Consider the following 15417-nt stretch of genomic DNA (forward strand, 5'->3'; position numbering starts at 1 on the left):
GACGTGCACCCACAACTCAAGGCAGCAGCTGCCGCCTCTTCTGAGGGCAGGCGGTCTCAAAACTGTGTGCCCAGATGGTTTTGGACGACTCCTCCAGGAGTGGCTCCTCCTTACAAGGGGGGGGGTGCCAAAGGAGGTGCAGCTGCCTCTGCCTCCCGACAGCAGCTCAGGTGGCGCCTTTCTCTTGCACGCGGCCGGCAGGCTGGCCATCCATCAGGCAGAGCTGCAGTTAACGGTGCAGCTCTACCTGACGGATGGCCAGCCTGCAGGCAGCGTGGCTTTCGGGCCGGGCGGTAGAGGAGCCACCTTTGGCACCCTCCCTGGCTCCTTAGGATGAGCTGCTACTTCTAGCCACAATGGCCAAAGGCAGCTTTTAGGGGAAAAACCGTGTAAGACCTACCTCTTCAACCAGGCTCTTGGTTAAAGTGTTTTAATTAGTTTTAAATGTCGTGATGTTTAAATGCTTGACTGTTTTAATTATTGTGGTTTTGGAGTTTGGCCTATGTGTACACCGCCTTGAGATGCATGCTTTGGAAGCATGAAACGTGCTTAATAAGCCAACAACCTATCTGGGGATGCAAGTCTGAGGACCCCACTCCTGCCTGAGGAGTATTGCACAGGTGTGCAGCCAGAAGAAAATACAGTGGCTTAGCAGGGGGTGATGGAGACAAGAGTCACTAGGAACTGTATGAGGAGAGGAAGAGACAGGAGAGCCGGGGGGCGGGGGGAAGAGGGTCAATGCATGTGGCTTTTGAGCGGCCAGCCCCACTTTGTCACCAGTCGCCAACAGAAGCACACTGCCTCTGAAGATGGAGGCTCCATTCAGAGCCAACAGCCTTGGCCAGATCCTTTCCCTATGGGTTTCATCCAGAGGTGGGCAAACCTGGCCCTCCAGTTGTTGTTTCGGGACTACCATTCCCAGCGCCCCCAGCAAAAATAAACCCTGCCCGAGGATGCTGGCAGCCGGAGTCCAAAAAGAGCTGGAGGGCCCAGTTTGCCCAGCCTATCATTTCTAATCCTATTCATGGCCATGGCCACCACACATCATGTGGCAGGGAGTGCCACAGATTGGCAAGGTCCTGTCCAGCTTAACTCTGCTGGGTGACTCTGGGACCCGACTGGTGTGTTCGCCTTGCCACAAGGGAGGCTGCTTGACCTGGAAGAGCTTCAAGACGGCTGCCGTGGGAAGGGGTCTGTGTGCCTGTGACTCCACCCCAACACACAGGGGGCGTTTTACGGTCTCTCCATCATTCCACCACTCGAGGAGTTTTCTTTCCAAGGGGGCTGCTGTGCAGCAGGGGGCAGGCACGGACTGGGCACCTGAGTTTAAAATTTAGAGCACCACAAATGTCCGTTATTTCTGTCCACTGGTTTTGCACACCTTATGCGATTTTATAAAATGTTAGCAGGTTCCCCCTCCACAATCCATTTTTCTCAGTCTCCCTCCAACTGCTTTCTCTTTCTCTCCACCCCACTCCCTGAATTGTCCATTTCAAGCCCCTTTACGTTTAGATGCTAGCTATGGGCATTGGTAGGCTTCTGTTAGTCTGTAAGCACAGTGCGTCCACCCATGGGGCTAGGTAAAGAACGCTACTTTGCAATAATATAGCATGCCTCAACGGTTCAAAATGTTTTGCCTACACGGACTCTATCATCCTTAAAAACAGCCCCGTGAGGTAGACTAGTGTTATGATCCTCATACCGTAGTTGGAAGGCTGATGCAGCTGGGTGGGGTGAGATAGGAACATAGGAAGCTGCCATACACTGAGTCAGACCACTGGTCTATCTAGCTCAGTATTGTCTTCACAGACTGGCAGCGGCTACTCCAAGGTTGCAGGCAGGAGTCTCTCTCAGCCTTATCTTGGAGATGCTGCCAGGGAGGGAACTTGGAACCTTCTGCTCTTCCCAGAGCGGCTCCATCCTCTAAGGGGAATCTCTGACAGTGTTCACACTTCTAGTCTCCCTTTCATATGCAACCAGGGTGGACCCTGCTTAGCTAAGGGGACAGGTCAGGCTTGCTACCCCAAGACCAGCTCTCCTCTTCTTGCTGATGGGAGATGAGAGAGGCAGGCTTGTCTAGGGCCACACTGTGAATTTGCAGCAGAAGTGAGACTTGGGCAGGAGAATGCTTAGGCCACAAGTCACACGCCTTGCCACAAAAGCTCTTAGGAATAGCAGAGGCGGCCTTACATGGAGTCAGGCCCTTGGTCCAGCTAGCTCAGCACTCAGTGGCAGCTGCTCTCCAGGGAGGGGGGTCTTCCCAGCCCTGCCACCCGGAGATGCCAGGAAGCGAACCTGGCACCTTCTGCCCACAAAGCCGCTCCTCTAGCCCTGATCTAGGCCCCCCTCCCTCTTGGTCTTTAAGACGAGGGGACAAGTAGAGACATTACAACTAGGGTAGGTCCTAACAAGGTGCATGCACGGATGGATGGTGTCCAATCTCTTACCACTCAAAAACCCAGGCCCACAGCGACTGGGAGTACAAAAATAAGATATTTTCCTTATCATATCAGTTATCAAAGAAATACAACAAAAGCATTGGTAAAAAAACAAACCCGGAAACAAAAAACCAGACAAGCCCAGGGCTGGCCTGTCTGCCCTTGACTGCAGAGCTTCTCTCCAGCCCCTTCCGGGGGGTGGCAAGACCTCCTGGGGGGGCGCCTCGTAGGGGTCCTTTGGGCCGCCTGAGTCCGCTGCCTTGGAGCAGACACAAGGAGGTTCTTGCCTTCGTCCTCCTCGCCGTGCTTGCGATGGGTGCTCCAAAAGCAGCAAGGCAGTAGTGGCTTGTCCTAACAAGCCGGGGGGGGGGGGGCGGAAGGAGGCCACTCGGGTTGCTCCTCTGCCGCTCTGTCTGAGAGCTGCGCTGCCTGCAGGCCGACCATTTGTCAGGTAGAGTTGCACGGTTAACCGCCCAGCAATACCAAACGAATGGCCAGCCTGCAGGCAGCACGGGGGTGGGGGTGGGGGGAGAGGAGCCGCCGGCACTGTCTCCTTCGGTGCCCCCGTGACTCATGAGGAGGAGCGGTGGCTGCCAAAAGAGCACTGCCTTCAGTTGAGCTTCTGGTCAGCCTCTCTGCTGGCAGAGTACGAGTAAGCTTTCCCCAGCACCAGTCGGTCCCGCAGGAGCTTGAAGAAGGCGTAGTAGTTGCTGAAGAGGATCAGGGAGAGGGAGATGGTCTGGTGCCACTTCTCCGACACAACCAGGGAGTAGAGCTGGTAGAAGATGACGGCTCCTTCGAGGGCGATCAGGATGTTCAAGATCCGCAAGGGCTTGCTGAAAAAGAACTGGGAGGACCAGAGATGCCAATGTGAAGCACCTGCAGTTTCCTCAGAACCTCCCCCCCCCCCGACTTTTGTCTCTGTAGTGACCTGTCCTAACGAACCAGGGGGCGGGGCGCCCAAGGAGACACAGCTGCCTCTGCTTCTCGGCAGCAGCTCCCGAGGAGCCCCCGAGGCAGACTGCGCCATGCGGCATACGCAGAAGGAGATGGGCCAAGGCTTACGTGGAAGCGGAAGTGGGAGACATCCGAAGGCACAGCCACGTTGTAGTGGCCCATGGCTTTGTACACGTTTTTGCTGTGCTTCACCAGCACCCCTTGTGGCCACATGCATTCTTCAGTCCACCTGCAAAACAAGTTAAGGGACGTCTGAAATGGAGGGCAGAGATGGTGCCCATCTCAAACTCTCTTAGGTGGTAGCCCAAAGCAAGCATGCAAATCAGTGCTGCCTCTAACAGGGATTCCCAGATGCTGTTGACTACAACTCCCACAATTCCCAAGCAAAAGCCACTGCAACTGGGGATTCTGGGAGTTGTAGTCAACAACATCTGGGAATCCCGGTGAGAGGGAACACGGATGCAAGTGGTTTCAGACCAACTTGATGAGTTTTGCTGGTGTGAGAATTAGTGCACTCATCCTTAAGGGGGCTCTGTTTTCCAGACCGACAGTCCCAGCCCTGGGTTCACAGCTGTTGTTGGACTACCACTCCCAGAATCCCTAGCCACAATGGGGATGATGGGTGTTGTAATCCAACAATGGCTGGAAAGCCAGCGCTTGGAATAACTGATCAAAAACAAAGAAAGAATGCTCCAGAACAGCTGCTTTTAATCATATGCAAATATAAAGAGTAATTAACCTAAGACTACTTCAACAGTTTTCAAACTGTGTTCTGGGACATCCTTGTATGTCCCTTGATAATTTACAAAACCCTGTTAAATCTGCAAAGCGACTTCCTCTGCTTCAGGAAGGAGAGCAATAATAGTTGACCAGCGTTCCTGGACAGCAGCTGCAGGGGAGTTACTGAGTGTGTCTGAGAACAGGCTCGCAGCTCACGCAGTGTAGTAGCAAGTTTCCAGCTTGCCTGGCCAATGCCACATGAGTCACATAAGCAACCTAGAACATACACCCCAGAATTCTTGGCAACACAGAAAGGTTCTGGGCAGATAGTGTTACTGGCAACATTCAGAAGCAACACCAAGCGATGATTTTGAGGTCATGAACAGCCTTGGCCGTGCACCCTTCCTCCTCCCCTTCTCTTACATGCGAGGGGAGAAGATTAGAAACTTCCAATTGCGGTCTGCAGCAAACCAGAGTTTGCGGCTGCTTTGCATGAACCCGTGCAAACTATGGCTAGCTTGCAATGCAGGATCAGACCCACTGTTTTTTGTTACATGCGGAAATGGCTTCCTACAGGCAAAAACTTCAAACACTACTGGTGCACACCAACTCGAAGAGAACAGAAATGTCTCAGCTGAAGAGTCTAAGGCCCCTTTGCATCCATTCAGGGGATCAGTCCTGTAAAACAGGGACAAGGGAGGTTTTAGGAAAAAACAGGCGAGGATGCCCAGCAGGCCACTTACTGATGCTGCAGCACGTTGGAGCAGAGGGCCGGGTCCACCTTCTGCCAGCAGCCCAGGTGTGCTGCAGCCTTGTGGAGAAGGTCGCAGTAGCGGGCAGGCAGCAGGTGCTGCATGAGGATGACGGAGGTGCTGATGGAGACCAGGAGGAAGAGCTCACAGGACCACCGCTTGTCGTAGTACTGAGTGTTCTGCAAAGGGGCGAGGAGAGAGAGGCTGCATCTCTGGAGCTGGGCTGAACCCATCAGCAGAGCAGCTGCACCTGAAGGGAAGACTGCTTTGTCAGTGCCAGACAGAGAGAAGGCTAGGAGGTGGGTGGGTGGGGGGCAGGCAAGGCGTCTCCTCCACAGGGGCCATTTCGTGCCACAGACGGTGGTCTAGGGGGCCAAAAGGGCACCACAACTCAGCTCAGTTTAAAACCCTCTTTTAGAGGAAGATGTTAAAGCAGCTTTGCAAAGAAACCCACAAGAATTATTAGGCCAGAGTACCTGACCAAACATATCCATGTTAGTCATCTGTAATGGAAAAGGGAAAAGAAAGAAAAGCACAACTTTTGCAAAGCTTCACAGTCTGGTCCCCAGGAGGAGATTCTTAGTTTTTAGTTCAGGTAAAATAATAATGAACCAGAGGTTTAACACGCTGTGAAGAAAACGGATAAATAAGTTTCTCTCTCTTTCCCATAATTCTAGAATGTGGAGTCACCCAACGATATCAAGAGATTTACTACAGGCAAGAGCACTTTTTCCATACAACATGATCTATGGAACTCAATATCTCAAGATGTGGTGATGGCCACTAGCCTAGACTGCTTAAAAAAGCATTAGGTGATTTTATGAAGGACAGGTGTATTGATGGCTATTAGTAACAACTACAACAAGAACAACATCATTTATTTACACCCCGCCTCTCCAAGGTTTGCTCAAGAGAACCTCCATGTTCAGAGGCAGTATGCTACTGAAGATCAGTTGCCGAGGGTGGGGAGGAGCAGTGCTTGTGGATTTCCCAGGGTCATCTGGCTGGCCATTGTTGGAAGCAGATGGCTGGACCAGACAAACCAGTGCCCTGATCTAGGAGTGCTTTCCTGATGTTCTTAAGTTGATCCAGATGACCAGTTGTGGGTCTGCTTTAAAGAACTCCTCCTCCGTCTTCAAGAGGAATCCAAAGGTTGTAACATGAACATGCCAAATTCAAACACTTTTACACCCATAACATCAAATATTCAAGGCTGAATATAAAATTTCAGTTTCAAATACTAAGAATTTCTTGAAGTTCACTTCAGCACCAATTTAAACAAAGGATTTCTGTTTTGCCAGATGGCTCGCAGTCCCTCCCCACCACGGGCAGAGTAACACCTTTGCTGGATCACACCACAGCCCCATCTTTCCCAGGATCCTGTTCTCCAGTGAAGCCATCCAGATGTCTTTGGAAGCTCACCAACAGAGAACGAAGAGGATGGAATTCCCCCCGTTTATCCCCACGGAAGATTTAAAGATATAGTGCATGGAGGTTCCATGTGGCCATCACAGCTAACAGCTCCTGATAGATTCATGGCGGTCAGGGGTGTCTGCAACTCACAAACACACACAGCCAACTGAGGAGCATTATGCTGCCCTACAGGACTTGACACATACAGGGCTCCAAGAGACCAGGAAAAGCCATCTGAGTGCACGGAGGCCATCCTGAGACTCCGCTGCGACTCACGTACCTTCACAAACCAGACGGGCACAAATGCCACATAGTAGGCGCTGAGCATGGCGCTCACCAGCACCTCCTTCATCCGCCAGTTGAAGTCCATCTTCAGGTATTCCACCTCGTTGCGGATGAGATCTGGGGAGAGGCAGCAGGCGTGGGTGGGCATGGCTTCCACGCCGTCCATCTGCCGTGTGTGCTGCTTCCAGGTCTCCTTGAGAACCGACAGGTAGTCCTTGCCCCTTGAGCTGACCTCGTTGGTGTCGCGAGGGCCAACGTTGGCCACTTGAGAGAAGAGGCACGTCTTGCGGAAGTCACAGTTCAACTGCAGGAAGGGGACGTACATGCCGAACCTCGGAGGGGAGGTGACCAAAATTATTCTTTATATCAGTCGACGTATATAACAGTCTGTTGACCAGCAAGGTCTTTATACAGCACCCATCAATCTGGAGGGTGATTTTCACAAAAACCATTTACTCATTACAAGTCAGATCCCAAGGAGTATTGCCACGAACAGGAGAAGTTCTGTTTGTTTCTGGTGGGTGGTGATTTTCACCAACCTCCCCCATTCCCTCTGCTGACCCCAAAAATCAGAAACTGAGGGCCTCCCAACCCTCAGGGACATATTTTTCAGAGGGAAGACTGGGGGAGAAATGAAAATTGCTCCTTCCCTCCATGCAAATGGACTTCTTCTTCAATTCGCAGAAGTATTAGTTGCGATCTGACTTCATAATTTTATATTCACCATTTTAGGCTGCTTTCCCAGCTATACAGCCTTCAAAGGAGAGCCAGCATATCATAGTGGTTAGAGCGTTGGACTAGGACCAGGAAGACCCGAGTTCGAATCCCCATTCAATCAAGAAACTCACTGGGTGACTCTGGGCCAGTCATGTATCTCTCAGCCTAACCTACCTCACAGGGTTGTTGTGAGGGTAAAAATAACCATGCTCTGAGCTCCTTGGAGGAAGAGTGGGATAATAAGTGTAAAAATTAAAAAATAATAATTAAAAAAGTAGCTTACAATGCAAGCAAAAACCCAAACACAAAGCACATTTGCAAAAGAGCAGCAGCCAAGGCAGGCCAACGGCTCAACTCAGGCCAACATCCAACACTACAACATGGTCTTCACACCCCACTTGAAAACTGGCAACAAGGAGACTATGCAAGCCACCAGCAGAGGAGAATTCCACAACTGAGGTGCTGCTTCCCCAAAAGGCCCTGTTCAATCTTGCTTGGGACGGGGAGCCAGGTGTCTGCTGAGGATCTTAACAGGCAGCCAGTGGTCGCCAAGATATCCCGGGGCCAATGTTTATATGGCTGTTTATCCCACCCTTGCTGCAAGAAGCTCAGGACAGTGTAAACAGATGCCCAACCCGGTTTTATCCTCACAAGGAGCCCGCTTTATTTTTGGGCTTCAGCGGCCCCCCGCCGAACTATGAGGAGAGTTGTCGGGTACTTACGGATAACACAAGAACAGGAGGTTGAGGAGCGAATAGGTCCTGAAGAGGTGGATTATGGATCGGCAGAGACTCCAGCCTGCTCCAGTCAGGACAGCAAAGCGAGTGACCACAAGGAAGATGGAGCGTGGCAGGGAGACTTTGCCCGTATGAGAGGCCTGGAGGGTGGGGGCAGGGGGGAAGCGAGAGAAATGAGACACTCCCTTTGCCTTGGTGGGAACATGAGCAGAGCCTCAGAATCCCAGGCGCTGGTTTGACCTCCAAAACCCTACGTGACTTCAGCTCAGCTAGGGAGCGCCTCTGCCCATGCGAGGCCTCCCCATCGCCTATGGAGAGCATTCAGGGAGGCAGTGCTCTAGCAAGCAATTCCTCCTAACCCTCATTAGTATTTCTTCTAGGGGCTCTTACAGTCACCGGTCCTGCAGAAACCTCCCTCCCTAGAAAGGCTTGCTGGTGCTAGCCCCTGCAGGCCCGGACACAAGCAGCCCCTGGGAAGATCTCCCCGGCAATCCCCACTGAAATGAAGAGGGGCTGCAAAGGGGCAGGGCTGTCTTTACATAATATGCAAATGCTAAATGGATGGGACGAGGGGCTCCAGGCCTCTACCTCCTTCACCTCCTTCACAATAGCACCAATGAGCCTTCGGGCCAGGACGATGGTCGTCACCGCCAGGACATTGAAGTCGATGAGATGGAAATTCTGCAGGGAGGAAAAAAGGGGTTGGTTGGCCTATGAGCAGCCCTCTTGCAAGCAAGGAGGAAACCTTGGCGGGGAGGAGGGAAGGGCTTCCTACAGCTACTCACCAGGAAACACATGAAAACAGGCAGGTACAGCAATAACACGGTTTGATTTACAAGCGAATAGGTCTGTGTCCCGAGTGAGCCCTCCTTGCCACCAGCATATAGAAACTTCTACCTTTTATTTTGAGGGGGGCGGATTTTGCTTCCAAGCAGATGGGCTCTTGACCACCTAAGTTCTCTACTAGAGGGACCAACATATTCCAGAAACAGAACTACGGAGTCGGTCTGTGCCCACAGACAGACAAAAGCACTCTGGCTTCTCAAAGACTAAAGGTGTGTGCACGTGGGGGGCTTTCCCTCAGTCCAAGACTTGTGTAGGTTTGTCTCCCTCCAGAGCTGGTCTTGTGGTTGCAAGCATGAATTGTCTCCTTTGCTAAGCAGAGTCCATCCTGTTTTGCATTTGAACAAGAGACATGTGTGAGCACTGCAAGAGATTCCTCTTAGGGGATGGGGCTGCTCTGGGAAGAACATCTACCTGCTTGCATGCAGAAGGTTCCAAGTTCCATCCCTGTCAGCATCTCCAAGATAGGGCTGGGAGAGACTGCTGCCTGCAACCTTGGAAAAGCCTCTGCCAGTCTATGTAGACAATACTCAGCTGGATGGGCCAATGATCTGACTCAGCAGAAGGCAGCTTCCTATGTTCCATGTGGATATTTAGTTTTTGAAACCCAAACAGGTGAGAATGCCGTTCTGCCCAAGCTGGGAGTACCGGTCTGGCCCAACAGAACTGGGGAGGGCTGTTCTGCTCTACCCACATATATGACATTAGGGAACAGCTCTGACACATGCTTCTGTTGACACAAGTCTTGGCTAATGATATACGGTATCACTGCGTTCTGCCAGGAGGCGTCACTCTACAGCCTTCCCATATAGCCCTACCTCCTTAAGTCATGTAGGAACTTTTTGTGACACTTTAATGTTACTTTTATGTGCATTTTAAACATTTTACAGTGCTTGTTGCGATTCTGTGATTCGTGAACAGGAAGTGAAATACAAACAGTGCTCACCAAAGAGGTATGGGAAGGCGGGTGCGAGGGAGGGTACCACCACACCGTTTTGTAGATGTTGATGTAGTGGACAAAGAGAGCAATCAGGTGGCAGAAGAAGAGCTGCAGCTCAAACAAGATGCTCCTCTCTATGGGAAGCTCCGGGATCTTGCAGTGCCGGAGCGGAACCACCGTCTGGGTTGCCAGTGGAGGGCTGGAAAGGCCTGTTCCTGAACCGCTCCTGCCGCAGACAAACAAGAACTAACTGAGAAAACCAGGAAAAAGGGAAGACACACTAAACATCAGCCCCACCAAGCGGCCATAAATGGCTCTCCCCTGCTCAGCCTGCCTCATCCTCCCTCCCCTGCCATTCACCAGAACCCTTTCGCAAGGCGAGAAAGGGTGCTTGGAAGCTCCTGCCCTGCTTGCACTGCCCAGTCCTTCAGCCACAACAAGTCTGGGGTGGTCGTTCGTCCTAATGGGCCGAAGTGATGAAGGAGGCGCAGCTGCCTCTGCTTCCTGGCAACAACTTGGGCTGTTGGCTCCTCTCTCTCCTGCACTGCCTGCAGACGGTTTATTTGTCAAGTAGAGCTGTGCGGCTAACCACACAGTTCTACCTGACAAATGGCCAGCCTGCAGGCAGCATGGCTCTCGGGCAGGGTGGGAGAGGGAGAAAGGAGCAACCCAGGTTGCTGCTGGGAAGCAGAGGCAGTGGCGCCTCCTTGGGTGCAGAGTTCCCTCTAGGGCGTGCACGTGTCAGCGCTCACACATTTTTTGATGTCCGCTCAGTTAATTTTAGATCCTGCTCAGGTTGAATCAGGAAGGCCCCACTCTGAATGCAGGTGCACACACACTGCCTTGATACTGCCGCCCAGAACAAAACTCATTCTGCACAGAGATGAGAAAAATTAGAGAGAACATTGCTTGGGTGCCCCCATAGCTTGTTAGGACGAGCCACTACTGTACCTTTTAGTACAATGTGTATGGGCCTTTTTCGAAGCTCCGTGCAGCACACACAAAACATCATAGAATTAAAAACGAGAAACATCCAGGGTCAGCATTCAGTGCAGTATTGAGTTTCTCATCAGCCAAACACTCTTCTCAGATAGGTGGGCTTTTCAACCCTTGAGGGATACAGTGAACAAAGAGAGGCCGACACCGCTTCAGAAAAACCATGACACAGCCCCGAGGTGACACCAGTGCAAGGAAAGGCACTGTCATGGCCAGACCCCTGCTTTTATCCAGGTGGAAAGCTGGCTACCTGAAAGTCAGAGGGCAGGTAAGAAGCCTTCGGGGGTGTGAACTATTTCTGCTGGCAGGGGGACAGGAGCCAGGAGTCCAGCTAATCAGAGTGTTTGGATATCTTCCCCCCAGCCGCCCCCACTGTGCAGGGAATGGAGTTCCTGGGATTCCCTTCTAGAAGGCATCCTGATGAGCCACAAGACCAATAAGCTAGCCTCCTGCTACCTTAACACCACCTCTCCATCCAGGGATGTTCCGAAAATAGAAGTCTGACCTAAGTGGCAAGTCGGCATAATGAAATATCAGCAACAGAAGGACCAGACCTTGTCTCCCGACAACTGTGGCCCACAGCTCAGATCAAGCCTAACCAGTTCCCCTGCTGTGAAGAGGGAGTCCTAAGCAGCCAACCTGTACCCAGCCCACTCCGTGGTAGAGAGTCCTTTGTTTACGTCCAATCAAGAACACACCCATGAATCTCATCCACCTCAGCAGCTTCTTTCCATTCTTTGTTGCTCAGTAAAATTAAGACTAACTCAGGCATCACAGGAGGACCCCTGAGCCAGGTCAGGTAGAGAGGAACTGGGATGCCAGGAGAGGCATACACCATGCAGCCTTCTGAACCTACTTCTCTATGGGGGCAAGCAGATCCAGGAGTAGTACATTTCTCTGGCCAACACGTCATCTCTCCCTCACTTCCACATCGCTTCCCTCTCGCTGTACAAGTGCACACGCTTCCTCAATGCTCCCCTGCTTATTGTTTTCTTCTGCTAATTTGCTGAAATTGCCTTATTTACAATTCCCCTGCTTGAACCTGCCTCTGTACATTATTCCCCAAATAAGTGATTAATTGATTACCAATACCAAATCCTGTCTCCTGGCTCTTTGTTTTGGTGTGCACTTTCCAAGGTCCAAAAGATCCCAACAAATTTCTACTGCAGATCAGCAAGGACACATGTGGACACCAGAGGCGCCCTCTTCCTCACGGCCGATATTCTCACTTTGCACTGACCTGCCCTGGAAGAGATGCTCTCCAGTAGACAGATCGCATTTAAGGCACACTGATTATTCTAGTAACCTCTAACAACCACCCTGTAGGACGGAAGAGTATTATCCACATACTGCAGGTGAAAGCTGAGGCTGAAGGAAAGTAACTTGCTTCAGGCCACCTGGTGAGTGATTGTTCCGAACCACAAATCTCAACTCACACTTTGAACCACTTGGCTGCCAAGAGCTAGGCGAGAGAATGCCTGCTCAAGACGTGTAGGGGACCTGAAGCAGCTGAATGGATGTGTCTTCCTGCATTAACTCTGGCTGCTGCAGAAGAACAGAAGCTTTCAGATACGACAGGACTGTCCGGTAGGCCAGGGGATCTCAAACTCGAGTTCCCAGATGTTGGTGGACTACAAATTCCATCATCCCCAACCACAGTGGCTTCAGCCAATGTGGCTGGGGATGATGGGAGGTATAGTCCAACAACAGTGTGGCTGGGAGTGATGGGAGCTGTACTACAGCAACATCTGGAGACCCCCGTTTGAGACTCCTGTGTTAGGCAGAGTAACGCAACAGGCTCTGGAGCATGGGCCCACCTTGTCCGCGAGCGCACACTGGTGACTGAGGAACTGGTGGAGTGGCCAGCACCTCCAGCAGCTCCAGTTTCACAGAGAGGATTGCGGCAGTAAGATGTGCGGTTAGGTCCCCTTCTTCCCCCGGCCATAACCACCAGAGGCGTAGACACTGGATCAAGACACTGGTCTCTCTTCAAATGACTCCTTTGCTTCCTAGAACTGGAAGGAAAGCTTTATTAAGGCTGGGTACTCACGGCCATTTCTTCGGGTATCAGCATAAGATACTTTCTTCAGGTATCTGCTAGTTTCAAAGTGTACAGAGACCATTCCTATTTCTAAAAATGCACCATTCGGTATTTGCGGTCCCTGGCACACTCCAATTCCATACAAATGTGTTCAGGACATACATTCCCAGCAGTCCTTACAACCTCCCACTGAAATGAACAGACCATACGTCATGACCAACTTGGCTCACTGACTTCAAAGCTGCTTAGTCGTGACTAACTAGTCTGGGCGCTGCCTTTGGCAGATTTCCTGCCTCTGGTGACCTCACCCATTAAGGACCAAGCACACACACTCTCTCTCTCTCTCCTGGCCTCAGGTTCCTCTGTCCCTTCGTCACACAAGAGTGTGACAGAACATCAGAAACTCGTTTTTGCCTGAAGGAGGAGACGGAAGCAAGGAGGAGAAGAAAGAGCTTCTAGCCCTTGAACACGGTTCAGAATCTTCAGCTGATCCAGAAAGCTGCTGCTGCAAGGATGCTCGTGGGTACTAGGTGTCACTTCTCAAGCATCACACCCATCCATTGGCCGCTTCACTGGCTGCCAGTTTGCTTCCGGGCCAGATTCAAAGTGCTGGTTTTGACCTTTAAATCCCTCCTACATGGCTTGGGGGCAGGGTTTCTGTTGGACATCATCTGCTAGGGCCCTTCGAGGCCAAACAAATCTGCTAGGGCCCTTCAAGCATCATTATGAGCCCTGCTTGCGGCCCTACCATTGACTGAGATTCAGCTCTTGGGGAGAAGAGATGGCCTTTTTGGTTGTGGCCGCTCAGCTCTGGAATGTCCTCCCAGAACTCTGCGATGCCCCCTCCCTTAGGAGTTGTTAAAAAATTAATCTTAAAACCTACCTGTTTATAGAGAGTCTTTTAAAAGCCTTTTAACAATAGTCTGATTGGCTTTTAATTGGATTTTTAATTGGGTTTGTTTTAACAGAATTTATTCTGCACTCTGTTTGTTTTGTTGTTTTAAATTCTATATTACCTTTACTGCCGTGAATCGCTCCAAGCAGTATTTTACTGGAGAAGTGGGCTATACATATTTTTAAATATATATTTTTTATTTATGACTAATATTTTCTACACCACTTCTCAACAGAAGTTCCCAAAGCGGTTGACATAGATATAAGCAATCAAATAAATAAGTAAGTAAATAGGCTCCCTGTCCCCAAAGGGCTCACAGTCTAAAAAGAAACACAAGGCGGACGCCACAGCCACTGGAGGGATGCTGTGCTGGGGCTGGAGCGGGGCAGGTGCTCTCCCCCACTCAATAAAGAGAACGACCACTTTTAAAAAGGGGCCTCTTTGCTCAGTTAGCAGTGGGAATACCTGCACCTATAAAACTGAATGTCTGTCTGTTCCCTCTACACACCCATTGTGCGATCGGGACCAAACTTTGCAAAGTGACTTCCCGGGACCCCGCACGTGACGCAGGGTGCCTGGCACAGACAGACGGATATACAACGGGCATAGCCACAAAACGTATGGATGCATCCATAAGCTGCCCAGAAGAGTGGCCCAGCTCGAATCAATATGCTCTCACCCGAGCAAGGCCGGGTACTTAAAGCTAGTATTGACACAGAAGGGAAGCAGCGGGCTGGACCCAGAGCCAGGCAGCCTCCGCGAGCCTGCCTCACCGGGACGGGGCGGGGCGGGGCGGGGGGCGCCTGCAGAGAGCGGGGCGGGGGCGCACGGGCAGCGGGGGGCCGCCTGCGGGGGTGGGAGGGCTGGGAGGGGGCGTGGCAGGCGGGGAGAGCAGCGAGGAGGGGGTGGGCGACAACGGGAGGGACCTCTCTCCCCAGCCCCGCCCCCGCGTGGGTGAGAGCCCCGCGAGCGCGGGGTGGGAGGCAAGCGAAGCTCCGGTAAGGGGAGGCAGCCATGCCTCCCTGGACACCCGTCCTCCTCCTCCTCCTCACCCATCTCCGGTTGGCGGGCTGAGCTCGGTCCCGAGGGGCGGCGGCGGCAGCTCCAAAAGCTTCGGGTACAAGATGGCGGGCGGCGCCTGCGCTCTCAGTCAGGCAGCTGGAGACAGCGACGGCGGCCGGCGGGGGCCAAACCTCACCCGCCAGAGGGGAACCTGGCCGCGCCTGCGCTCTCGGGTGGCGGCTGCTTCTCCCGAACTAGGGATGGGGGCGGCTGTGAATTGGGCCCACAGAGGCTGCTTTGGGAGGAGGACCAGCTGGAGAGCCTACGCAGTGTTCCCGTTGACAGGGATTCCCAGATGTTGGTTACTACAACTCCCAGAATCCCCAAGCAAAAGTCTTTGCAGCTGGGGATTCGGGGAATTGTAGTCAACAACTGGGAGCCGGCAAAATACCTTCGCAGGCACCCTCCGTGGTCACCCTGGCCGACAGCGAAGACCACTGAACACCTGGCCAAGCTCGGCTTCCGTTGCAGCCCTTTCCTTGATGCTTTTTACGGAGGACCCTTGCAGACCCATTCATGAAGGAGGAGCAGATATGGATTAGGACAGCCAGAGGGTCTTGGCATTGGAGGACACCGAGGGGTCTTTATTTATTTCATTCATTTTATATCCCGCTCTTCCTC

The 15417-nt window shown here is 52.1% G+C and overlaps 1 protein-coding gene across 2 annotated transcripts; it reads right to left on the minus strand.

Annotated features, from left to right (window-relative positions):
• Positions 1-2474: 2474 nt before the first annotated feature.
• On the minus strand, positions 2475-14983 carry TMEM39B (transmembrane protein 39B). Of its 2 annotated transcripts, none has more exons than XM_053268865.1 (9): positions 14787-14983; positions 12616-12813; positions 9809-10028; positions 8617-8700; positions 8005-8159; positions 6561-6897; positions 4859-5046; positions 3504-3624; positions 2475-3285 (listed from the first exon to the last, which is right to left on the minus strand). In XM_053268865.1, exons 2-9 carry the CDS (start codon positions 12741-12743, stop codon positions 3049-3051), a joined length of 1470 nt encoding a protein of 489 aa, XP_053124840.1. In that variant the 5' UTR covers positions 12744-12813; positions 14787-14983; the 3' UTR covers positions 2475-3048. The 2 variants fall into 2 exon arrangements, with proteins under 2 accessions (XP_053124840.1, XP_053124839.1); XM_053268864.1 differs by having other exon boundaries at positions 8608-8700.
• Between the last annotated feature and the right edge of the window lie 434 nt (positions 14984-15417).

The sequence above is a fragment of the Hemicordylus capensis genome, chromosome 7 (genome assembly GCF_027244095.1).
Source record: "Hemicordylus capensis ecotype Gifberg chromosome 7, rHemCap1.1.pri, whole genome shotgun sequence".
Taxonomy (NCBI): domain Eukaryota; kingdom Metazoa; phylum Chordata; class Lepidosauria; order Squamata; family Cordylidae; genus Hemicordylus; species Hemicordylus capensis.